The 27,241-nt window shown below is 35.8% G+C and overlaps 2 protein-coding genes and 2 long non-coding RNA genes across 4 annotated transcripts in view; 1 reads left to right on the top strand and 3 right to left on the bottom strand.

The window, feature by feature from the left end:
* LOC127832583 (DALR anticodon-binding domain-containing protein 3-like) overlaps window positions 1-27,241 on the bottom strand; it is a 43,089-nt gene that overhangs the window by 7,775 nt on the left and 8,073 nt on the right. Inside the window, exons 2-9 of the mRNA XM_052358105.1 lie at window positions 17,661-17,986; window positions 16,907-17,253; window positions 16,491-16,555; window positions 16,199-16,315; window positions 11,731-11,810; window positions 9,181-9,239; window positions 8,763-8,845; window positions 5,045-5,171 (exon numbers count right to left, since the gene is read on the bottom strand). Of these exons, the coding sequence (XP_052214065.1) occupies window positions 5,045-5,171; window positions 8,763-8,845; window positions 9,181-9,239; window positions 11,731-11,810; window positions 16,199-16,315; window positions 16,491-16,555; window positions 16,907-17,253; window positions 17,661-17,986 (1,204 nt within the window). The remainder of the gene's footprint in view (window positions 1-5,044; window positions 5,172-8,762; window positions 8,846-9,180; window positions 9,240-11,730; window positions 11,811-16,198; window positions 16,316-16,490; window positions 16,556-16,906; window positions 17,254-17,660; window positions 17,987-27,241) is intronic.
* Window positions 18,321-27,241, top strand: part of LOC127832584 (protein phosphatase 1H-like) — a 42,832-nt gene continuing 33,911 nt past the window's right edge. The window contains exon 1 of the mRNA XM_052358107.1: window positions 18,321-18,404. The gene's annotated coding sequence lies outside the window, so the exon portion shown is untranslated. The remainder of the gene's footprint in view (window positions 18,405-27,241) is intronic.
* Window positions 24,347-25,453, bottom strand: LOC127832589 (uncharacterized). The gene is made up of 2 exons (XR_008026976.1): window positions 25,351-25,453; window positions 24,347-24,845 (listed from the first exon to the last, which is right to left on the bottom strand). It is a non-coding gene; the product is annotated as an uncharacterized LOC127832589 (long non-coding RNA).
* Window positions 25,467-26,738, bottom strand: LOC127832588 (uncharacterized). The gene is made up of 3 exons (XR_008026975.1): window positions 26,296-26,738; window positions 25,816-26,018; window positions 25,467-25,517 (listed from the first exon to the last, which is right to left on the bottom strand). It is a non-coding gene; the product is annotated as an uncharacterized LOC127832588 (long non-coding RNA).

Below are 27,241 nucleotides of genomic sequence, written 5' to 3'. Positions count from 1 at the left end.
GAAATAAAATTTCAATATATCATTTGGCAGGTTTAGATATTATCTCCCTTTTAAAGCTTATTACTTCCCTTGGATTGTATTTTATTGACCTTTCACCACTCAAAATGTGCAGCTCCACGAGAAGTAAGTAAGAGATTGAATGGAGAAATAAATAAAAAAATAATATTTTTTTTACCTTTGACCTTGAAGGATGAACTTGATCTTTCACCACTCAAAATGTGCAGCTTCACGAGATACACATGCATGCCAAATATGAAGTTGCTGTGTTCAATATTTAAAAAGTTATGATAAAACTTTAACGAAGGAAAAAAAATACAATGATATTTGACCTTTGACCTTGAAGGATGACCTTGACCTCGACTTTTCACAACACGAAATGTGCAGCTCCATGAGATATACATGCATGGTAAATATCAAGTTGCTATCTTCAATATTGCAAGAGTTATCAAACTTAACCAAGGTTAAAGTTTTGGGACAGAATGACAGACAAACAGGACAAATACAATATACCCCCGATCTTTCGATCCGGGGGCATAAAAATCTACCTAATATCTAAAAGCCTTTCATAGAAAAGCGTTATTACAGAGAAAGTCCAAGGTCCATAAGTTTGCCAGAAATAATGGACTGGAACTAAACTCACTCTAGTCTTTATATGTTAGTCATGTGGGTAGACTCACATAACAAAAATCAGCCAAATATCGGAAAGCATTTTGTAATAAATTTTCGGAAACCATTATTATAGAGAAAATGTCTCAGTCCTAGGCCTTTAACTTCTCAAAAACTCATTGGACCACAATGAAACTCACAATTTATCTGTAAGTCATGAAGGTAGACTCACACACCAAATATCAGGTCAATATCTGAAAGCATTTAGGAAAAAAATCCAGAAAATGGAAGCCCAGACGGACAAACGGATGGACAGTCTGACTGCTATATGCCACCTTTCAGCGGGCATAAAAACTAATTTTGACCCCAGGAGAAAGTTTTTTTCCAAACTCAGCTGAGGACTACTTTAAGATGTTCAATGCAAAATAACAAACCCTTGTTCCCTGCGATTTTTAGCTCACCTGATTGCTCAGGTGAGCTTCTCTGACCGGTCTTTGTCCATCGTCCGTCCGTCCGTCTGTTAACATTTGCTCGTAAACACTCTAGAGGCCACATTTCTTGTCCCAGCTTAATGAAATTTGGTCAGAAGCTTTGCCCCAATAAAATCTCGGCCGAGTTCGAAACTGGGTTGGGCCGGGTCAAAAACTAGGTCACTAGGTCAAAAAAAAGAAAAACCTTGTAAACACTGTAGAAGTCACATTTTATGTTAAATCTTCATGTAACTTTGTCAAAATGTTTGTCTTAATGATATCTTGATTGAGTTCAAAAGTGGTTCCGGTCTGTTGAAAAACATGGCCGCCAGTGGCCAGGGCAGTTTTCCTTATTTGGCTATAGAGAAACCTTGTAAACACTCTAGAAGTCACAATTTTTGCCCAATCATCATGAAAGTTGGTCAAAACATTGATTTAATTGATATCTCGGACGAGTTCGAAAATGGTCCAGATCAGTGAAAAAACATGGCCGCCAGTGGGCGGGGCATTTTTCTTTATATGTATATAGTGGCAGTTTTCCCTATTTGGCTATAGAGAAACCTTGTAAACACTCTAGAAGTCACAATTTTTTCCCAATCATCATGAAAGTTGGTCAAAACATTGGTTTTATTGATATCTTGGACGAGTTCGACAATGGTTAGGATCGGTGAAAAAACATGGCCGCCAGTGGGCGGGGCATTTTTTCTTTATACACGTATGTATATAGTGGCAGTTTTCCCTATTTGGCTATAGAGAAACCTTGTAAACACTCTAGAAGTCACAATTTTTTCCCAATCATCATGAAAGTTGGTCAAAACATTGGTTTTATTGATATCTTGGACGAGTTCGACAATGGTTAGGATCGGTGAAAAAACATGGCCGCCAGTGGGTGGGGCATTTTTCTCTATATGTATATAATGAAAACGTTAACATTTTTGGCCCAATTTTCATGAAAATGATTTCGGTCTAATCTTGTGATCGAACACAATGGAAGTCACATTTTTATTCCCCCCTTCGAAGAAGAGGGGATATATTGTTTTGCTCATGTCGGTCCGTATGTCTGTCCACCAGATGGTTTCCGAATGATAAGTCAAGAACCCTTAGGCCTAGGATCATGAAACTTCATAGGTACATTGATACAGTGTAATGACTCGCAGATGATCCCTATTGATTTTGAGGTCACTAGGTCAAAGCTCAAGGTCACGGTGACCCAAAATAGTAAAATGGTTTCCGGATGATAACTCAAGAACGCTTACGGCTAGGATCATGAAACTTCATAGGTACATTGATCATGACTCGCAGATGACCCCTATTGATTTTGAGGTCACTAGGTCATAGGTCAAGGTGACCCAAAATAGTAAAATGGTTTCTGGATGATAACTCAAGAACTCTTATGCCTAGGATCATGAAACTTCATAGGTAAATTGATCATGACTCACAGATGACCCCTATTGATTTTCAGGTCACTAGATCAAAGGTCAAGGTCACGGTGACCCGAAACAGTAAAATAGTTTCCGGATGAAAGCTTGAGAACGCTAATGCCTAAGATCATCAAAGTTCATAGGTACATTGATCATGACTTGCAGATGACCCCTATTGATTTTCAGGTCACTAGGTCAAAGGTCAAGGTCACGGTGACTCAACTTAGAAAAATGGTTTCAGGATGATAACTCAAGAACGCTTACGCCTAGGATCATGAAACTTCATAGGTACATTGGGGTGACCCAAAATAGTAAAATTATTTTACTAAAGAACGCTTATGCCTAGGATGATGAAACTTCATAGGTACATTGATCATGACTCGAAGATGACCCCTATTGATTTTCAGGTCACTAGGTCAAAGGTCAAGGTCATGGTGTTTCAACTTAGAAAAATGATTTCCAGATGATAACTCAAGAAGGCCTATGCCTAGGATCATGAAACTTCATAGGTACATTGATCATGACTTGCAGATGACCCGTATTGACTTTCAGGTCACTAGGTCAAGGTCATGGTTACTTGACACAGTAAAATGGTTTTTGGATGATAACTCAAGAAAGCTTATGCCTAGGATAATAAAACAATATAATGGTCAAGTTGATATAATTTTCTTATTAAAACAATCAAAATTGGAATTTATCATGTAGATGTTTTGAACATCTTATAACTTTGTTATCCATCTGACATGTGTGCATTATAATCATTGCATCTTTTATAAGATGTTTGTGGTTTCAAGTTTTTTTTTGTTTTGGTAATTAAACACAAAGAACTAAATTGACAATTTCCAGACAGACTAACAGTAGGCTGACCTTGAAACGATGCAAGATGGAATGTAATTCATTTGTTTGTTTTGTAATTTAAAATCTTAACATCTCAACTATGAAAACACTATGCAAATATTATTTTGTTATCAGACTAGGTAACTACAGTTCATATGTGCTCTAAAATCTACAAGTTCACAAGAACAAACACACACAACTCAATTTGATATTAACCCATTGATGCCTAACATTGTTTATGAGACAGAGGAGGGAATGAGTCATGCTGAAGGATACACACATTGATTTTTCAAAATACAAAAATTGGTTTTCAAATGATAACTCAAAAACACTTTCACCTAGAATAAAGACTTCATAGGTACATTGATCATTATTATAAAAATACCTCTTTTGAATTTCAAATCACTACATCAAAGATCAACATCACAGTGACTCAAAACAATAAAATTGTTTCTTGATATTTACTGACAATGCTTATGCCTAGATTCATGATCTTTATAGTTACATTGATCATGACTGGCAGATGACCAACATAATGTTCAAGTCACTAGGTCAAACGTCTTAACAACAATGTCTCGACACTGTAAAATGGTGACCAGATGACAACTCAAGAAACCAAGGTCAAAAGTCAAAGTCACAATGACTAATATATTCATATTCACACAATGGCTGCCATTACAACTGACAGTCCATATGCAGGCATGCATGTTTTACAAACAGCCCAATACATTTGGTAAAAATTCAATGAACACACTCTTCTCAGGTGAGCAAACTAGGGTCATCTTGGCCCTCTTGTTTAGTTTTGGGCCTAGAGGAAAGATTTTTCAAAACTTAGCAGAGGACCCCTGTAAGACGTTTCATACAAAACCTTTGGGCCCTGCAATTTCAGAGTAGAACTTTTTAAAAGACTTCACTGTATACATAGAAGAGAAACAAGTAACCCTTTTGGCGGGGCAAATGTTGATCTCAGAGGCATGATTTTACCAAATTTGTACAGGACTACCATACAATATTAAACCTTAAATATGAAACCACTGACCCTAGTGGTTTCCGAGAAGATTTTGTAAGTTTTTTACTTTATAAGTCCATATAGCTCTTGTGAACCTTGGGAGTGTCAAGTTTTGACCTCAGGGGAAAGATTTGAACAAAATTGTAAGTGGACAACTATTCAATGATACATACAAAATACCAAACCTCTTGACCTAGTGGTTTTAAATTTTTAAAGGTTTTTACTGTATACATAAAACGAAAACAAGTGACCGCCAAGGCAGGCCAATATTGACTCCATTGGAATTATTTGAATCACCTATGTAGAGGATAGCCATACTATGTTACAGACCAAATTCTGACCTGGCATGGTGGTTTCACAGATGGTTTTTAAAGCAATCTACTCTACACTTTTATATATCAGTAAATCATGTGAACCCTGTGCATAGCTGATTTCGACCACATGGGCATGGTTTGAACAAACTCAGCATATACCTACATATGCAATGCACCAAAATAGTTTGATTATCTTTGAAAAGGGATTGCCCATGGATCATTCCTGTTCCATTTAAATCTGCCCAGTGGTTCAGTGGAGAAGACGATATCATTCAAGAAGTCTATGTGCTCATATGCTCGAAAAAAAAAATCATCTGTGAACATTTCAACTTTAAAAGCCAATGATAATGCAATAAAGTAAATGGCATCTAAAAGTTTCATTTTTACCATCCAGGACAGCTTGTTGAAAATGTTCAAACAAAGTAGCCAGACGAGCGCAGTTGTACATGACAAACGAGCCTGTAGACACATACACTCCATCTTCATTGTGACTGGAACATAAATCCAACTTCAACTGAAATGTACACACAAAATATGTTGATTAATTGATTAACTTTACTTAAGGTAGGTTATTACATCAGCAAACTTTAATGAGGACCTCTAGATGGTGCTACAAACCAAATATGAACAAGAGATGTGTTTGTCAGAAACACAATGCCCCCTGTTGTGCCGCTTTGAAGCCATTTATTTGACCTTTGACCTTGAAGGATAACATTGACCTTTCACCACTCAAAATGTGCAGCTCCATGAGATACACATGCATGTCAAGTATCAAGTTGCTATCTTCAATAATGCAAAAGTAATTGCAAAACTTTAACCAAGGTTAAAGTTTTGGGACACACAGATGAATGACAGACAGACAGGCCAAAAACAATGTACCCCCAATCTTTCGAACCGGGGGCATAAAAAACATGCACTTTATGGTTTTAGATAAGAAGATTTTGTAAGGGTTTCTCTATGTAAGTCATCGTAAAACTGAAGACCTCTGGGGTGAGACCTCTTTTATCCTCTGGGGCATAATTGGGACAAACTTTGTAGAGGATGCTACCAAATATGAGGGCCTTGGGCTTTGCAGTTTCAGGCAATTTAAGTCGTGTAGGCTTTCCCTATGCAATTGAATGAAGCTCGGTGACCCACCGTGATAGGCCACTTTTGGCCTTAAGGGACACAACTCAAACAATTTTGTAAATAGCATCTAGATGTTACAGCGCACCAAATATGAAAGTCAAAGTAAATGCAGTGTCAGAAAAGATTTTTAAAGGTTACCACTATGAAAGTAAATGTGCAAAGGATGAACCCTGGAGACATTTCACGTTTGACCCCAGGTGCAGAATTAGAACAAACTTAACTAGAGATGATCATGTGATTGTCAGAAACACTGTGCCCCCTACTGCGCTGCTTTGATGTATTAATTTTTTTTTTTATATCCCTTAAACAAGAGCTGTCACCATAGGATGACATATGCCCCCTATAAATGCTTTGATAAAAGTTATGAGCATTTTTCGAAAACCTAAATGCAGCATTTAAAACCTAAACGCGGACCCTAAGTTCAAGATCAAGGCCACAGGGGTAAAAAATTGCGTGCCTATGGAAAGGCCTTGTCCATATACACATGCTTACCAAATATGAAGGTTATATCTCAAGGGACATAGAAGTTATGAGCAATTTTCGAAACCTAAACGCAAAGTGTGACGGAAAGACAGGACAGACGGACAGACTGACAGACGGAAGGACAGTCAGATCACTATATGCCGTCCTTCGGGGGCATAAAAATATTTCTTCCCTTGTAAAAATGATCTGTACCTGCCAAATGATAACTACAGCCTTGTCACAGACGTGACATATACCCCCACATGCCGCATTGACACAGACTATTTTTCATCCTGTCTTCACAAAACGTGAGAATCTAATTTATGGCGATTTTAAGAATTATTATGCCATTATCATTTATAGCCATTTTGACCTTTGAACTCTTGAGTTCTTTCACATGACACGCCGTCCAATGACTGTGAACAAAATTAATGTACAGAGTCATTTTTAAATCTCACAATGAATGGCATAGTTATGGCCCAGACAAGACCATTTATTGCCGTTTTTGCGCGACACACCGTCCAATGATGGTGAACAAATGTGCCAAATGATTTTAAAATCTCACAATGAACGACATAGTTAAGGCCTGGACAAGCTCATTTATGGCCATTTTTGACCTTTGAACTCAAAGTGTGACCTTGACCTCGGAGATATCGACGTAATTCTTTCGTGCGACACACCGTCCAATGATGGTGAACATAATTATGTGCCAAATGATTTTCAAATCTCACAATGAACAACATAGTTATGGCCCGGACAAGCTCATTTATGGCCATTTTTGACCTTTGAACTCAAAGAGTGACCTTGACTTTGGAGATATCGATGAAATTCTTTCACGTGACACACTGTCCAATGATGGTGAACAAATGTGCCAAATGATTTTCAAATCTCACAATGAACAACATAGTTATGGCCCGGACAAGGTCATTTATGGCCATTTTTTACCTTTGAACTTTATGTGTGACCTTGACCTTGGAGATATCGCAGTAATTCTTTCGCGCAACACACTGTCCAATGATGGTGAACAAATGTGCCAAATGATTTTAAAATCTTACAATGAATGACATAGTTATGGTCCGGACAAGCTCATTTATGACCGTTGAACTCAAAGTGTGACCTTGACCTTGGAGATATCGACATAATTCTTTCGCGCAACACACTGTCCAATGATGGTGAACAAATTTGCCACATGATTTTAAAATCTCTCAATAAATGACAAAGTTATGTCCCGGACAAGCATTTGACCTTTGAACTGCAAGTGTGTCCTTGCCCTTTGAGATATCGACGTACTTTTTTCACACGACACATCGTCCCATGATGATGAACAAATGTACCAAGTCATTTTAAAATCTAACCATAAATGACATAGTTTTGGTCCGGACAAACTTTCAGTTTAAAACACACTAAGTGACCCCGTAACCTAGTTTTTGACCTGGCATGTCCCATATTCAAACTTGACCTAGACATTATCTAGATACAACTTCTGACCAAGTTTGGTGAAGATCAGATGAAATTTCGGGACAGACAGACAGACCGACAGACCAACCGACGGACCGACCAACAAAGTGACTCCTATATAGCCCCCATTACCAATGGTAATGGGGGTATTAATAGAAATTATCTCCCTTTAAAGCTTGTTACTTCCCTTGGATTTGTTTTTCTTAACCTTTGACCTTGACCTTTCACCACTCAAAATGTGCATGAGATACACATGCATGCCAAATATCAAGTTGCGATCTTCAATATTGCAAAAGTTATGGCCAATGTTAAAGTTTTCGGACGGACGGTCGGACAGACTGACAGACAGTTCAAATGCTATATGCCACCAAACCGGGGGCATAAAAATATGATGCTACATGATACTTAAAACCAAAAAATAAAAGCAAAAGAGACGATGTAACAATTAAAAGATAACTGGAGCCATATGGCTGGATGATTCACCACACAAAAAGACGTTCCCAAAAGACCCCACTGAACACAATGTGCAATGTAAGCTAAAACTAAATGGTATATATATATGAATTTAAATTTAAGGTGCCAGCTAGGATTGTTGAAATTTTACACAGATTTGAAAAAACAAAGAGAAAATATGTTGTGCCTACAATAGTGCTTTGTAAATTCTTATAGATAGTAAAATTACTTCTATTGTGGCTATATGCACTAAAACTTATGTTGACTGTTTTGTGACATAACAAGAGCATCACATAACAGGTGCCACGCTCGGCTACAGGTGCAGTTTTGAATAAATGAAAGCTTGTCAGAATTTTTTATTTTTTTTTTAAGACGTCACAGTGACCTTGACCTTTGACCTAGTGACCCCAAAATGGGTGTGGCGTGTAGAACTCATCAAGGTGCATCTACATATGAAGTTTCAAAGTTGTAGGTGGAAGCACTTTGATTTTAGAGCCAATGTTAAGGTTTTAGCAAGACGCGGACGTCAGACAGCGGACGACACGACAAGCTGGCTATGACAATACATAAGTCACGACCTCTTAAATGCTTATTACTTGCCTACCTGATTTCGAGGAATTGTGGACAGAATCTCCAACTTTACACAAGCCGTTGTTAAAGCTCTTATGGTTGTTTCCCATGCATCACCTAAAATACATGTAATAGGGATGATTGCAATAGCATTTAATTACTCTATGGGATTTGTGTGCTCCTTTATTTTATTAGTGAATATCATTCATAACTACCGGTACATTTCCTTGATTTTATCCAATCGGTCATAAGAACTGGGAGGAGTTCATTCATGGTGCAAAACATATTTATATTTAAATGTGTACAATAAATGATAGATGAATTTAACAAAAACCCATTTGCAAATGGCAAGCACATGCTTACTTGCGTACCAACTGTGATAAACCAATTTGAATCAAATTAAAGTACCACAAAGACATGCTACATAATAATATATATTTACAAATACTTGCCGTCAACAGCGTCCCCGTATTTCATGACAGCTGCCTGCTTTAAGTCACTGTGTCGCATTCTGTAGTTAACATTTGTAATAATTGGTGTCATTGCAATTTAATGCTCTTCCTTTGCTTTTTATTTATGTGTAAATAGTTTCATGGAATATTCCTATCCAAACCTATTGGAATCGAAACCCACATATTTTCAATTATCTATTTCCTCTAAAATGGCATCAAACATTTAATTTTTCATAGTAGCGGAAAATTTTCTATTACACTGAATATTCAACAAGCAAATTTGTTGAATTGATATCCCCGCCAAATTAATTTTGTTTATGGATGGGTGTAGAACTTTAGTATGGTAGAATCCTTACCAAATAGGGCATATTTAATCAAAATGTGTGATTTTGACCTTTGTGTCTGACTTTGACCATGACCCTAGCAACCTGGATCTTATATTACACACTCAGCTAGATAATGGAGAACAATTGTGGACAGTTATTACAGAATCCCTTGATGCATAGTAAAGGAATGACTCAATAATGAAAAATTCATCAAATTTGTGACCTTTGACCTCAATGTGCGACCTTGACCTTAGCCCCTAGGATTATGGGTGTTGAATGTGCAGCACCCCCAGATGATTGAGAACAACTATGGCAAGTTTCATGGCTTATGTGTTAATCGAGATAAAGCTCTAAGCTTATATTAACAAGAGCTGGCAGTGGACAGCGCGCTGGACTATTCGAGTGCTTGACAGTATAACGTAAGCCATCATGGAGAGGGGGGGGGGGGGGGGGGTTTAATAGGGGTGTTTGATCATCTAATAGATGATCTTTCAAAAATAAGAAAACAAAAAAAAAAAATTGTAGGGGGGGGGGGGGGGGTTGGGGGGGGTGGGGGGGAGAGGGGGTATAATGTGGATGTGTGATCATTTAAAAGATGATCTTTAAAAAAAATAAGAAACAAAAATTTGGGGGGGGGGGGGTTGGAGGGGAGGGGGTTCTGGGGAGGGGGGCGTGGTGGATGGTTTGGGTGGAGTGCATTGTGGTATGTAAGGTAAGTGTTGTTTTGTCAAACTTTAACATAGATTTAACAATAATATGCATATTCTAAGTATAAAAGGGGCCATAATTCTGTCAAAATGCTTGATACAGTTGTCTGCTCTTGTTTATAGGTTGGGGTCATGTTGGTTAACAAGTATGCAAAACATGAAAGCAATATGTCAAGGGACACAGGAAATATTTGGGGTAGTACGCAAACTTTAACATAGATTTATTAATAATATGCATATTCTAAGTATAAAAGGGGCAATAATTCTGTCAAAATGCTTGATACAGTTGTCTGCTCTTATTTATCGGTTGGGGTCATGATTGTTAACAAGTATGCAAAATAAGAAAGCAATATGTCAAGGGACACAGGAAATATTTGGGGTAGTACGCAAACTTTAACATAGATTTATCAATAATATGCATATTCTAAGTATAAAAGGGGCCATATTTCTGTCAAAATGCTTGATACAGTTGTCTGCTCTTGTTTATAGGTTAGGGTCATGAGGGTAAACAAGTATGCAAAATATGAAAGCAATATGTCAAAGGACAATATTTGGGGTAGTAAGCAAACTTTAACATTTGCACGCAAACGGACACGGGAACGCCGACGCCGGGGTGAGTAGGATAGCTCCACTATATATATTTCATATATAATAGTCGAGCTAAAAAGCATTTTTTCAAGATACAGAGGGCCATAACTCTGTTATTAACAGATGGTGTACAATGCCATGTGGCGTGCATGATCCTCTTATCCATATATATACTCATACCAAGTTTCAATAAAATCCGCCAAAGCACTTCCAAGATATGGCTCCGGACACAAAAGTGCTATATTAAAAAGCAATTTTTCAAGATACAAAGGGCCATAACTCCGTTATTAACAGATGGTGTACAATGCCCTTTGGTGTGCATCATCCTCTTATCCATATATATACTCATACCAAGCTTCAATGAAATCTGACAAAGTTCTTCCAAGATATGGCTCCGGACGTACGTACGGACGGACAAGCTAAAACAATATCCCTCTGCCTATGGCACGGGGATAATAATCAATATATAAAAATGCAAACTTGAAAAGGGGCATAACTTGGTAAATGTTAAATATATAATGACGGTAAAAAATTCATGTCACAGTCATAAAAAGCATGCACGCAGATTTAAATATTGTAAGTTGAAAATTGCAGGGAACCAAGTTTTATGTGCATGGACAAACAGAGGAACAAACATTTACACTAATTCTCATCCCTACTTTATAAAATCTCTTAAGTAAAAAATCATCAGCATTCAAAGACATACAACAAGCTCTTTGAGTACTTTTTCTAAAGATCAATCAATTGCTCTAAGAGTTTGGAACAAACAGGAAATATTCTTGTGATCAAAAATTTAGATGATAAATGTATACAAACATCGTAGTGTGAAAATTTGATCAATTTCAAATATAATGTTTTGTGGTAATCTCAGGTTTCCTAGGATACACTATACATTATCAATTTATTAACCTCAGCAGTGTTAAACAAACCTTAAATATTCGACTGCTGACTTCAGGTTTGCACTTTCTGATGGTCCCATGGGAGCCACAGGTCCGGACACAATGATATGCTGAAACATTCACATCAGTAGACTGTGTATAATGTACTCCCAATCAGTTTTTAAAAAAGGGGGCCACGAACACTAAGGCTCTTATCTGAGACTCAAAGGAACTAGACTTTTCTGGAAAAGTGTCATCTCATACGTGAAGATTTGACCATCAAAGTGACTTATGGAGTATTCAAATCGGTTCTTTTTATTTGACCTTGTGACCTAGTTTTTGAGCTCACATGTTTCAGTTTCATCAATCGCAGCCGAGATTTCCTTGGGACAAATGTTCTGACCAAGTATCATGAAGATTGGCCAATAAATGTGGTGAATATAGCTTCAATAAGTTTTCACTACCGGTATATCCAGATAAGGAAATATAAGGAAAACTACCCCTCTTCCCGGCGGTCATGTTTTTCAACAAACCAGAATATTTTTTTTACTTGAACAAGAAGTCATGAGCACAAGTTTTCTGACATAGTTTAATTTAGATTACACTAAAAATGAGACTTCAAGAGTGTTAACAAGGTTTTCACTATAGCAACATAAGGAAAACTGTCCGGAGCCTTGCCGCCATGTTTTTAGACAATCCATTGTTGAACTCAGCAGAGCTCTCATTAGAACAAATTTTCCGACCAAGTTTCATTAAGATTGGATAATAAATGTGAATTCTAGAGTGTTTACAATGTTTACTATAGCTATATCAGGAACAAGAGCACCGCCTTGCGGGTGCAGACCGCTCATCTATTTATATTTTTAAAGGTGTAGGGACCTATCTCAATTTCAATCACAAAGGAGGGAGGGGTGGAGTGGAGAGGGGTGTTTAGTGTGGGGGTGTGGTCATTTATTACATTATCTTCCAAAAATGCAAAAAAAAATGCAAAAAAAATATTCATTTTTTTTTGGGGGGGGGAGGGGGGATTCTTGAGTGGGATGGTTGGAGAGTATTTAAAAAATAAAATAATAAAAATAAATATTTGTGTTTTTTAACCATATTTAAAAAAAAAACAAGAGATGTGTTCGACAGAAACACAATGCCCCCTATTGCGCCGCTTTGAAAAAAAAAATTGTTTTTTTTACCTTTGACCTTGAAGGATGACCTTGACCTTGAACTTCCACCACTCAAAATGTGCAGCTTTATGAGAACGCCGCTTTGAAATATTATTTTTTTGACCTTTGACCTTGAAGGATGACCTTGAAGGATGACCTTGACCTTGAACTTCCACCACTCAAAATGTGCAGCTTCATGATAACGCCGCTTTGAAATTATATATTTTTTTACCTTTTACCTTGAAGGATGACCTTGACATTGAAGAATGACCTTGACATTGAACTTCCACCACTCAAAATATGCAGCTTCATGAGAACGCCGCTTTGAATTTTATATAAAAAAATGACCTTTGACCTTGAAGGATAACCTTGAAGGATGACCTTGACCTTGAACTTCCAACACTCAAAATGTGCAGCTTCATGAAAACGCCGCTTTGAATTTATTTTTTATTTTTTTACCTTGAAGGATGACCTTGACCTTGAACTTTCACCACTCAAAATGTGCAGCTTCATGATAACGCCGCTTTGAAATAATAATAAAAATTGACCTTGAAGGATGACCTTGACCTTGAAGGATGACCTTGACCTTGAACTTCCACCACTCAAAATGTGCAGCTTTATGAGAACGCCGCTTTGAAACAAATTATTATTTTTTTGACCTTTGACCTTGAAGGATGACCTTGACCTTGAAGGATGACCTTGACCTTGAACTTCCACAACTCAAAATATGCAGCTTCATGAGAACGCCGCTTTGAATTTTTTAATTTTTTTACCTTGAAGGATGACCTTGACCTTGAACTCCCACCACTCAAAATGTGCAGCTTCATGAGATACACATGCATGCCAAATATCAAGTTGCTATCTTAAATATTAAAAAAGTTATGGCCAATGTTAAAGTTTTCGGACGGACAGACGCCATATATTTGACATTTGACCTTGAAGGATGACCTTGACCTTCACCTATCACCACTCAAAATGTTCAGCTCCATGAGATACACATGCATGCCAAATATCAAGTTGCTATCTTCAATATTGAAAAAGTTATGGCCAATGTTAAAGTTTTTGGACGGACAGACACCATAAATTTGACATTTGACCTTGAAGGATGACCTTGACCTTTCACCACTCAAAATGTACAGCTCCATGAGATACACATGCATGCCAAATATCAAGTTTCTATCTTCAATAGTGAAAAAGTAATGGCCAATGTTAATTTTTTTTTGGGACGGACGGACAGACTGACTGACATACTGATGGACAGTTCACCTGCTATATGCCACCCTACCGGTTATTTTTTTGGGGTGGGGGGGGGGGGGTATAGTGTGAGGGTGTGGTGGTCATTTATTAGATGATCTTTAAAAAAGTCTATTGTGGTATGTCAGGTAAGAGTTGTTTTAACAAAGTATCAATCAAATCTTATCATAAATAAAGAAGTTATGGCAATTTTAGCAAAATTTAATAATTTGACCTTGAGAGTCAAGGTCATTCAAAGGTCAAGGTAAAATTCAACATGCCAGGTACAGTACCCTCATGATAGCATGAAAGTATTTGATTTTTGAAAGCAATAGCCTTGATACTTTAGAATTAAAGTGGATCTAAACACAAAATTAAACCATATATTCAAAGTTTTTAAGTCATAAAAGGGCCATAATTCCGTAAAAATGACAACCAGAGTTATGCAACTTTTCCTTTACTGTCCCCTTATGATAGTTTGCGAGTGTTCCAAGAATGAAAGCAATATCTATGATACTTAAGGGGTAAAGTGGACCAAAACACAAAACTTAACCAAATTTTCAAGTATCAAGGGCCCATAATTCCGTCAAAATGCCAGTCAGAGTTACATAACTTTGCCTGCACAGTCCCCTTACGATAGTTAGTAAGTGTTGCAAGTATGAAAGCAATAGCTTTGATACTTTAGGAAAAAAGTGGACCTAAACACAAAACTTAACCAAATTTTCAATTTTCTAAGTATAAAAAGGGCACATAATTCTGTCAAAATACCAGTCAGAGTTACATAACTTTGCCTGCACAGTCCCCTTATGATAGTAAGTAAGTGTTGCAAGTATGAAAGCAATAGCTTTGATACTTAAGGAATAAAATCGACCTAAACACAAAACTTAACCAAACTTTTCAATTTTCTAAGTATAAAAAGGGCACATAATTCTGTCAAAATGCAAGCCAGAGTTATCAAACTTTGCCTGCCCAGTCCCCTCATGATAGTAAGTAAGTGTACCAAGTTTGAATGCAATAGCCTTGATACTTTATGAGAAAAGTGGACCTAAACGTAAAACTTTACCGGACGCCGACGCCAAGGTGATGACAATAGCTCATAATTTTTTTTTTTTAATAAATGAGCTCAAAATGCCTCAACCCCAGGGAGCCATTTTTTTAACGGACTGAAACCATTTTCAAAATCAGCCCGAATATGATAAGAACAAAAGTTCTGACCAAGTTCTATGTAGATTGGACTAAAAATGTGACTCCAAGAGTGTTAAAAAGATTTTACTATAGCCATAAAAGGAAAAATGCCCCGCCCCCTGGTGGCCATGTTTGTTTTAAAAGACCGGAACAATATTTGAAATCATCTGAGATATCATATGAAAAAATGTTCTGACCAAGATTCGTGACAATTGGAGTAAAAATGTGACTTCTAAAGGTTTTACTATAGCCATATAGGAAAAATGCCCCGCCCCTGGCAGCCATGTTTTTTTACAGACTGGAACCATTTTTGAACTCTTCAAAAATATCATTGGAACTTATAATGTTCTGACAACATTTCAAGAAGATTGTACAATAAATAGGAATTCTAGAGTGCTAAAAAGGTTTTACAATAGCCATATAAGCAAAACTGCCATGCCCCAGAGCAGCCATGTTTTTTAATAAACCAGAACCATTTTCGAACTTGTCCAAGATATCATTGAAACACGTGTTCTAACCAAGTGTCATGAAGATTGGACAATAAATGCAGCCTCTACTGTGTTAACAAGGTAAATGTTGACGCCTGGCGATAGACGACGCACAACAGACAAAAGGCTATCACAAAAGCTCATCTTGAGCACATTGTGATCAGGTAAGCTAAAAAGAAAGACAGACAGCAACTATATTTCTATGTTTCTGTTCTGTAACTCAGAGACTGACAATGATGCAAATTTAATTAACTGTTCAAAAAGCAGCTTTTTGATAAACTGACAACAAGAGTTTTTAACATCACAAATGTGCAAACATTTATAATACATATAGCAGTAAAGAAAGACTGTTTAGAATAATGTGATGATATACAGTAACTTTCATTAATTTCTTTTTATTCAGGGGTCACAACTTCATTTTTCACAGTGACAGTATTTTCTATGGAAAGTTGATACCTGTTTTACATCAAGAGAGGCCTGACGTAGCATCTGATGCAATATTAACATCACTTTTTGCTGGCTGAATGCTGAGCTCTGATCAATGATATAAGCAATGACCTCTGGCTTCAATTCCTGAACACAAAAAATACTGTAATCATGAGCAGTGACAGAATTAAAAATTAATTATACATACAAAAATGACATTTAAATGATTGCTTGTAGATATAGATATCTTCAATGCAAATTTAAGTTTAGAACAGCAATACAAGGAAAATAGCAAACATGGAAGACTAAAAAGTGTATTTACTTGAATAGAATTGTACATAGAGATTGCTTCAGCAAACGTCTTGGTAGCTCTGCCATCATTCAGAACTGAAATGGAAAGGGGAACATGGAATCAATCTAGATAATCAATGATTTATTAAAAATTCTTGTATAAAATATTTTGATGCCTTACAGCCATTTATTGTTGATTATACCTGTCTATCAAATTCTGCAATTTACCACTAATTACATATTTATTGGTTCAATTATAAGTTACCAGTGTGAAATACATGTTTGAGAACACTCCTGACCAGGGAATTTATAAACATCAAATACTAACACATTTTATTGATGTTATATTATTTCACTAAGAATTGTGACTCACTATCTTTGCTAAAAATAGGGTCAAATTAGCAATAAACCACTTTTTGTAAAAACAATAAACTTAATAAAACATACTTTCACAAATTCCAAGATTATGATCATAGTCAGCTTTTCCACTTTTAAGTCCATTTTCCTTAATAAAACTTCGGCAGTCAAATGTATAGCTGCCCCTGCTCGTATCTCCTTCCCATTTAACACCAGTCGGTGATGAAGTATCATCAACTGACAGGTCTCCTGCACCCTGTTCGATACTAGTCACATGTGATGAACATAAAGTTTGCTTCACACATTCACTTTTTTGCAGTTCTATAACATCAACTTGTGGTGACTGTTGCAGTAATTTGGGATTAAGGTCAATGTATTGTTCGATATCTGCCAACCCTTTCACTTCTTGGTGCCGCAGCTGACTGATTATGCTGAAACTGGAGTAGTGTCATTTCAATATTCATTATAGCATATTTACACTTCTAATTTATTTCTTGTTAAGCAAAACAATCTTTTCTTTGATAATGCATTTTACAACAAAAAGTTATCATACTTGACAACTGAACATTTATAAAAACATGAATGAGAAAGTTTTGATAAACTCATAGTGAAATGGTTACATCAATTACTTCTATGTAATGACTTATTGCAAGGATTGTAAAACCATATTCAGTGTTTTGTCTTCTTTTCAAAATATCTTAGTACCAATCACTACAATTAGTGGAATTTTAAAGTTCATCATCAGGGAAAAATTATACTATTTTAGGGCTTTAAAACCCCACCAAATTGTGTTCATAATTATGCATTCTGTACACTAGGCTATGTACAAGAAATGACTGCTTACCCATTTGCTTCCAGCAATTTGACAGAATGCTCCTGTACCAGCAGAGACCTCAGAACATCCAATGAATTTCTGCCAGTAATATTGCTCTCAGCCAATTCAGTACATTTTCCTACATTGTTGACTACAATAGGTCGTGCACTGCCTTTTCTTTCACAATGTCCATACTTTTCTCTGTCAAGTAGTACTGATGAAATCACAGACTTGAAATAAGCAGCCCTATCTAAATGAACAGCTATACAACTGTGCTGGTTACTACACAGCTTTTGGATCAAAAGTCCTTTCAGTATCAGTTGTTCTTTCCATGATGCAAAGCACTCATGTAAACTCTGTAAAAATATCATAATTTAGTGCCATTGGCTTATTATGACCATGATAACTATTATGATTATGAATATTATGATTATGAATTAATACTATGATGATTATCGTTATTATGAATTCCTGCTAGTCCTTTACGATGATTATGAATTAAAAACTGCTATGATGATGATTATCATTGTAATGAATTATAACTATGATGATAGTTATCATTATCATGAATTACTACTATGATGATGGTTATCATTATCAAAAATTAAGTATTGTTCTGTTCTGATAAAATAGATACAATTTATATTCATAATCTACTAAAATCACTTTCACCCTTAGATTGGGATACAGGTTAAAACTTACACACATGTAATATTGACAAGATGATTTATCAACATGAAATGGAGCAAATTCAAAATGGGACCATTTTTTATGGTGAGTTGATTTTATTACAGTAAATTTACCAAAGTTGATCAGTTACATAGTTGTTGGACTGTTGTAAACTTACAAATGTTTTTTATAGCTAATACATATATGTGTTATATGCATTATTTAAAAAGAAATTGTGAATATCCTCACTTATTTATCTAAAAACACAAAGACACATTTTTCCTCTGTGTGATAATTTTACTATTTTTCATGCAGAGAAACATGGTAAGGCCTAGAAATATGTTCAATACTAAGAGACAAATCACATAGAAACACATGTAGATTAAATCTAAACAAGACTATTGCCAAGCAATATAGTCCCCTACCAGCTTCACCATTGTCAGAAATTCCACCGTTGTCAGAATTGTTGTTGTTGCCATAGCAACCAGAATTTTTGACGTAGAAACAAAATGAAATGACGTGCATAATGTCCATATTGCCATCTATCCATGTTTTAAGTTTCATGAACAAATATTAAGAACTTTAAAAGTTATCTCAGGATCCAGAAAACCACCATTTTCAGCAGAATTTCTAGTCTATTTGTTGCCATAGCAACCAGAATTTTTGACGTAGGAACAAAATGATGACTTGCATAATGTCCATATTGCCATCTATCCATGTTTCAAGTTTCATGAAAAAATATTAAGAACTTTTAAAGTTATCGCAGGATCCAGAAAAGTGTGACTGACTGACAGACTGATGACAGACTGACTGACAGACGGAGCGCAAACCATAAGTCCCCTCCGGTGAAACTTGTAGGGGATAATAAACTTCAATGGCATATATTTTATCAAATTAAATGATCTTACTTGTCTTATCACATTTTCTTTTTTATTTAATATTTCTGAATCATTGGCTTCTTATACTACTTCAAGATTTTTAATTGCATGTGTGTTTCTCAGAGGTTATTTAAACAAAGATTAACAAATAAAGAGCAAATGACCAATAATCTCCAGAACAGTGTGTAAATGAAACAAGATTTCTTTGAGAAACACAATGCCCCCCAGTAAGCCAAATATAAAGTTGCTATGTAGTTTATCAGGGTTGCCACCAACCTGATGAAATAAAATTCCCTGACTTTTCACTGACTTTTCCCTGACCAAATCTTGGTTTTCACTGACTAATTTCGGGACATATTCAGCCTCCTCCTCCCGATACAGCTGACCAATTCCACCCATTTAATGTTTCTTTTATTCTTTAACATATAATATTTAACAACTTACAAAGCAGTTCTACTTGTACACTTATCTATGCATGATGCAAGGCTATATAGTAATAAAACATGCATGCCGCCCATATGGGCTGTCCATTGTAGTGGCAGCCATTGTGTGAATACGTTTTTCATCTGCGAGTCATGATCAATCTACCCATGAAGCTTCATGATCCTAGGCGTATGCGATCTTGAGTTATAATCCGGAAACCATTTTACTATATTCGGGTCACCTTGACCTTTGACCTAGTGACCTGAAAATCAATAGGGGTCATCTGCGAGTCATGATCAATCTACCCATAAAGTTTCAAGATCCTAGGCGTATGCGTTCTTGAGTTATCATCCGGAAACCATTTTACTATTTCGGGTCACCGTGACCTTGACCTTTGACCTAGTGACCTGCAAATCAATAGGGATCATCTGCAATCATCTGGTGGACGGACGGACCGACCGACCTACCGACTGACCGACATGAGCAAAGCAATATACCCCCTCTTCTTCGAAGGGGGGCATAATAACATAGGATTCATATTGGCTGAATGAAACTTAAGGAAGGAAATTCTTACTAGGTTTATTGCATAATATCAAAATCGTTTAAAGTCATGTGTACAGTTCGATATTGAATATACTGGTACAAGGCAATCCAAGACACAGCTTTTTAACCTGCTGGGATTTTTTTACCTTGTAATCGTTCCATGGGTATACAGGATATGAAGAAGATACAAAAGCAATAAAGACTAAACTTTTGACCTTAACTTAATTTTGACCTTGACATTGAGTCTTCTGACCTTGCCCTTGCGTCAGTATGCTTGACTCATGCCTACTACCAGGGATCATATTTTTTTTGGTTTTGTCGGTCCTAGACCGATTGGGGTCATGAAAGACTGATTGAAAATCCCAAACAGTCGGTCCTATTCTGTTTGCTAAAATTCGCATATCATGAAATCGATTACACAGTGAACATGCTAACACCCCCTATTTACAATCTTATCTCGATTAGGTGTGATATACCATTCGCTGCAGTCTCTAAACCGGTCAGGACCAGTTTATTGCATGTCAGCCGACTAGTATGACCCCAAGCAGCGAAGATTCGCGCGGTTGTGTATTAGTCATGCGTGAATAACCCGTGTCAATATCAATCCATAATTTCAATGGCTTATACCCAGCACACTAATTAATCGGTCCGTAATGTCTACTTGTCCACAATAAAATCATTGACAGTTACTTCGGAGATGGAAATCTTGATGTTATCCTCGTGGAAACTGTGCATTTCATGCATGAAACAGTAAACTTTCATATAAACAAAGAAGAAAATCGGATATTCTGCAATAATTGTGGGCAGACCGTATACACTGAAAGCACGCGCTGTAACTTAACAAATCATACCGATACATTTTCCACCAGCGTAATAATCCGGCAATAAATGAATGAAAGTCGCGGATCTGATCAACAGAACAGCCGAAAGTTATTTTATGGGCGGAACTTCACACAAGTACACAAGAAAAATAATATACATTGTATAAAGCTTTAGTAAAAATCGTGTTAGAATCGAAATAATTTGTGTACTTTATTGTTGTTGTTGAATAACCACGACCGGAAGTTTAGATGTGTGGTATCAAATCACACAGATTAATAATATTGACAACGATGAAAAAAAGTCAGATAAAACAGCACACAAAACACGGAGCGTATATATTGACTCATCTAGAGTCCGTGCACGAAACAACAATGAAATAGCAAATGATAAAACCAATTGAGAAAACTCGTAATTACCGTTTAAAAAAATGCCTAAGGGAATTTAACTTGTACTTTTAATATACCACCTTCATGAATGGCATAATCAATTGTATATATTTTAACGTAATTTGTCATGATTTCGGATATAAATTTTCGGACACATTTTCCCCAGTTAAATCCAGACCGATTGATGTTGCCGGAAAATATGATCCCTGCCTACTACCCATTGTCTATATGACCTTAACATTTAAGCAAAGTTTATTTTAAATGCTTCAAAGGTTACAGTAGATGTAGAGTGTACACAAATATGGTTTTTCAAACTTCTGACCTTTCATGTTATCTTGACCTTGAGCGAGCATGACTTCTTTAGATTGTTTTCAAGAAACATAAACAATTTTCAGGAAAATCCTTCGAAAGGCATAGAAGTGGACCCAAAATGTTTGACCTTCAAATGTGACCTTGACCTTGATCCAGAATAAGAGACTCATACCGTCTGCACATTGCCTTAAAGTCCTAAATATTGTACATTAGTTTCATGGAAATTGATTGGTACAGGAGATATGAATCAGTCACAAAATAAAGACTCATAATTTTGACCTTCAAAAATGACCTTGACCTAAACACAGCAACACAAACTTGTGCCTTCCTCTTATTTACAAAAACAGTTTAGCTAAGTATAATTAAAATCTTTCATGGGGTATATGGAGCCAAACTCATAATTAAGGCTCAAACCTAAGAACAACCTAATTGACCTCTTGCGTTGGAATACCCGACTCATGCCCCAATTACACATGTACATTCAGAGGTCTCGCGAGTGGGCGAAGTGGGCGATTTGATCGCCCAGGGAATATTAATTTCACACATTTATTTTATGAAGGCAAGTTACATCTCCCCCTTTTAATGATTTGTTTGTGCCAGACATTGACCGATTAAAATCAATTTGATGTGGAGAATTGGACACAGGATGATTCTCAGCCATAAGTTGCCCCATTTACAGGTCATGCAAAGTTGAACATTCAAAAGAACAGTCTTGAGCTTTTAGACTTTTTAAAATTCATCATAGATGATGCCTTTATCAATTGCCTTCAGCACAGTTAGATGGCCCATTATAAAAACAAAACTCAAGAATGATCAAATGGGAAGAGGTAACCTATCACTAGCAATAAATATGGGGCTCATTTACAGGTCAGATTTGGAATCTCTGCTGTAAAATGAGATTTTAAATGAATTTTTAATTTAAAACAAATATTTGTAACAAAATATGAATTTGATGTTATGTTGAATTGCTTAAAATAAACAAGGGAGTAAAAAGATTCTGAACATTACTGGTTTGTTAAAATTGAAGCTTATTTGATACACATGTTTAGAAACAAAAAATTAAAAGAACAAAGTAAACCCTCTTAACCGGATAATTTCTATACCCGAATCCTTCCTAAACCGGACAAATTTTCCGGTCCCATTTTTGTCCCTATTAAACCATGCATAAAATATCTCCTCAAGACTGGAATCCCCTCAATTCCGAATACTGGTCATTCTTTGGATCAAAATTGGGTAATTCCATATGAAATTGTACCTCTCTTAGCCGCTCAGGGCCGGTTAATTGCACCTCAGACCTATTGTCAAAAAGTTGTGAATAGCGGATTAAAGACGCGTGAAATTAATAAAGGTGGTCGAAATGTTTGCAAACTGTAAAAATGGCAAAACAATTTAAAGATACTTGTCCTGTGATGTACATATAGCTCAATAGATGTGATAATACTGTTTATAATTACTGATAACAAACATAGAGTTCTTACGTGTGTTTTGTTTTTGATATAGGAAGCCTTGCTTAATTTTAATAAACTTTATGCAATTTTATTTTGTGTTGTTTATAACAATTGCTAATTAAGTGTCATATAAAATGGTGATTTGCAGAGTTCTTGAAGTAGTTTCATTTCGATATTCTTTAGGTTTTAAAATTGGTAATCAAGATAACCAAGACTAAAAATGTCCGAACCTCCTAAGCGATGACGCGTGGAATTGTCTGTAAAAGACAATATCAAACTGATAAAAGAGTCAGAGATGTTGGCAAAACCTACACTCAAGATGCTGTCAGAGAAATATTGGGTAGGAAAGTTGACGATCGGGGATATCGTGCAAAAAAGTCGGCGTACCCCTTCCCAAATAAGTGTGTAAAACTCGAGTTAAACATGAGTTTTATCCGTGTTAAACCAAGCGGTATTGGCAGTTGGTTTTTAGTGGGTTTTGGTATGTTGGTTTTTGTGAGTTTTGGTAAGTTGGTTTTTTCTGTGTTTAAAGTGGGTATTTTTACCAACTTGGTTAAAACTGAGTTAAACACAGAAAAAACTCACTTGTTACATAAATGTGGGCTTTGGTAAGTTGGTTTTTTGTGAGTTTTGGTAAGTTGGTTTTTTTGTGAGTTTCGGTATGTTGGTTTTTTGCGAGTTTTGGTAAGTTGGTTTTTTCTGTGTTTAAAGTGGGTATTTTTACCAACTTGGTTAAAACTGAGTTAAACACAGAAAAAACTCACTTGTTACATAAATGTGGGCTTTGGTAAGTTGGTTTTTTGTGAGTTTTGGTATGTTGGTTTTTTGTGAGTTTCGGTATGTTGGTTTTTTGTGAGTTTTGGTATGTTGGTTTTTTCTGTGTTTAAAGTGGGTTTTTTTTACCAACTTGGTTAAAACTGAGTTAAACACAGAAAAAACTCACAAAAACCAACATACCAAAACTCACAAAAAACCAACATACCAAAACCCACAAAAAAAACAACATACCAAAACTCACAAAAAACCAACTTAAACACACTTCTGTCTACAATAGTGTGTTTAAGTTGGTTTTTGTGAGTCTTTTGTTCGCTTAAGGGATCATAAAATTTTGCTTGTTTGACCTGTAACCTTTGTAAAAAAAATATTTACACCTTAATGGTAAAAAGGTTATTTGAGATAAAATCACAACAGATCATTACAAGCCCCATGTGATTATAAATAAAAGACACACACAATTTGCAAAAAACAATGTTTATATTAAAAAAAACAAATAATGTGAACATTTTTACAGTGCATTTTTAACAAAACCAGGAAAACATCTACCCAAGATACATTATCACAATATGCGAGCACATTTAACATAATAAATTAAAATAAATAACATTCTCCTCTTTGGGCTACCACAGGTAAAAATGGGAGGAAGGGTATGAACCATGATTATATACAGTTTCAGTTAGTGAGGGGTGATACAGAGGATAAAATTAATAATAATTGTTTTTAACTGTGTTGGTGGTACCGGATTTATAAAATGAAACATTAAGGAATCCTTCATCCTATCTTTTCCTGGAATAGCCCTTTACACATATTTACACCTATGAACAAAGGAACATATTGCTCAGCACTAAACAGTTTATATATTCTCCCCGCAGTACATGACACGAAGCCTCCTCAAGGCCCATCTCATGTTCTCTTCCACTGTTGATATGGGCAGGGCAAACTTTTTGGAGATGACAACTGAAATGTATATGAACAATCAATGCAGGATTTTACTGTACATTACAGTATTAAAAAAACATGTAGAAGTTTATTCCACCCAAATCAAGTCTGATCTGAATGACTTGATTTTGGTGGAATAAACTTTTACATCAATATCATCAGTTCAGATATCCCATTTTAACATCATCTACATTAGAAGGATTTCAAAAGAGGTTTTTGAAACAAGGAGGCAAATTACTGTTGCTTGAATTTTTTATATCGTTCAAAATTAGAGCTTGATCGTTAACTTTATACTGAGGTAATTTTTGTCTGCCTATGTGTTAAATTCTCAAAACTTTTATACACAAACACAATTTTTAGTAACTCTTAAATTTTAGCAGTAGTATTAAATTAACGCAAGACAGATTATGTGCTGGAGTCAAATTTGAATCAATTGCATTATGTTTGTTTCAAAATGAATATGGAGGCAGTAGAACACCTATATATTTAAATCCCCTTTTTTCCCTATAAAAAAGAATCATACCAACCATGGCGTAGTGTTCAGCAATCAGGAGACCCCCTCGAATCTCCCCCTTAGGGGAGGTTGAACAGCACTTCATAGAGCAGTCACCAGCTGATCAGGTCTGAAAACTATACCGTCATGGCCTTTGCGAGGTGCGTCTTGTGCATGATCTCATTTGAGATCAGGTCCTGAAAGATATTTTATAATGTAAGTGATAAATATTGCTGTTATGGTATATCTTGTTACTATAAATATTATTAATTTAAATCAAAACAAGTTTGTTTGCTTGTTGTTTTTGTTTGTTTATTTTTGCAATTTAAATCCTGTGATCACATGTGACTTAACGCTTGTCATAAATAATTAAAAGAAATTACGTATGGTAGAAAATACTGTTTGAAAATGTACCAAGATATGTGGTCTCATTTGGCTGTGTGGACTGGTCGGAAGTGTGACGCCTTTCAAATGCTAAAACCTGTATAGTTTTACCTCTCAACAAATCCAACTTTCCTTGGTCAAGGACAGGGCTCAGTTTTCCCACTCCTGATCTACTCAAGTTGGGCTGCTCGTGCAGGGTAAAATCTGGTGTCAAAATCCATACATCAGTTAGTCCCCCTTCTGCTGTCTTTTGGCAGGAATATTCTATCCAAAGAATCTTCCAATCAATGTAAATTTCACCTTGGGAGTTTAACCTAACCTTCAAATTTAAAATATAAAAGTTTTCATTGAATATGTGGGAAAGAAATCTGTTCATTAATGACCAGAAATAGGTATAAATAACATTTAAGATGACAATAATCATAAAATACAGCCATAATTATTCAAATGGTGTTGTTTTTCCTTATAATAGCATTACATTTATACTTATCCATTTACATTTCCCAGTGACAATACATAAATATGATAATGATCATAATTAATTCAATATAAAACTAAATAAAAAAGTGATGTAAAAATGAAAATACAAACCTAAAACAACTGTTCTTCAGTATTCCAAGATAACAGGCAGTTGATGAATTATGAGACCATATCACTTTAACCATCCACTTTGAATCTCCTTTGCAACAAACTTATTGTTGATTTACACATTGTAGTACATACACATTGTTTTCACCACACAATACTTCATGCTGAAAGTTATTCAAGACATTTTAAACTAGAATTATAAGTCTTAATGTTACTCAATTATACCTTAAAGCTCAAAGTCAGTTGATGAAAACCCCCTTTGTTTTCAAAACATAACTTCCTGTCTCCAGCCAATCAAAGTCGCTTGTTTTCAAATAGATGGTGGCTCAGCCAATCAAAAGTCTATCAACACCCCTTTGTTAGGCCTATAGATGGAGCACTGATACTGTGATAAGAATTAATGTTTATGATTTAATTGGGGGGGGGGGGGGGAGGGCTAATCTCTTATGTGTGTCAGCCAATTACTAAATCTGAGAAATATCTACTGATTTCAACACCAACATATATGTATTTATTGAATAATACACAGCACCCTTAGCATATTATATTTAATTGTGAATATTTAAAAAAAACATGCTGAATGGTGTTAGCAAATAATATTAATAGTATAAATATTATTTATTTTTATTGCCTTTTAAATTGTATGTTAAAGGTCAATGTGGTAGGCATTAATTGTATTGGGGTTAAATATCAGTATAAGAAAGTTAAAAGAGTTATTGTTTTTATGTTGAGGAGATATAATTGATGCTGGCAAGCCCACATAAGTTTCCATATATTAATCAACACTTTCACACTGAAACTAGTTTTATTTATTATAGAAACAGTGTCACTCCCCCCCTCAAAAAATGAATAAAAAAACACACTGTAAGTCTATTGAATTCTCCAAAGAACATGAATTAAATGGAAGTATTCACATTTTTATAGATGTGTGATTGTTCTTATAATATAT

Source organism: Dreissena polymorpha, chromosome 5 (assembly GCF_020536995.1).
Source record: "Dreissena polymorpha isolate Duluth1 chromosome 5, UMN_Dpol_1.0, whole genome shotgun sequence".
Lineage (NCBI taxonomy): Eukaryota > Metazoa > Mollusca > Bivalvia > Myida > Dreissenidae > Dreissena > Dreissena polymorpha.
Note: the sequence above shows the minus strand (reverse complement) of the source record. Positions and strands in the feature narration are given on the sequence as shown.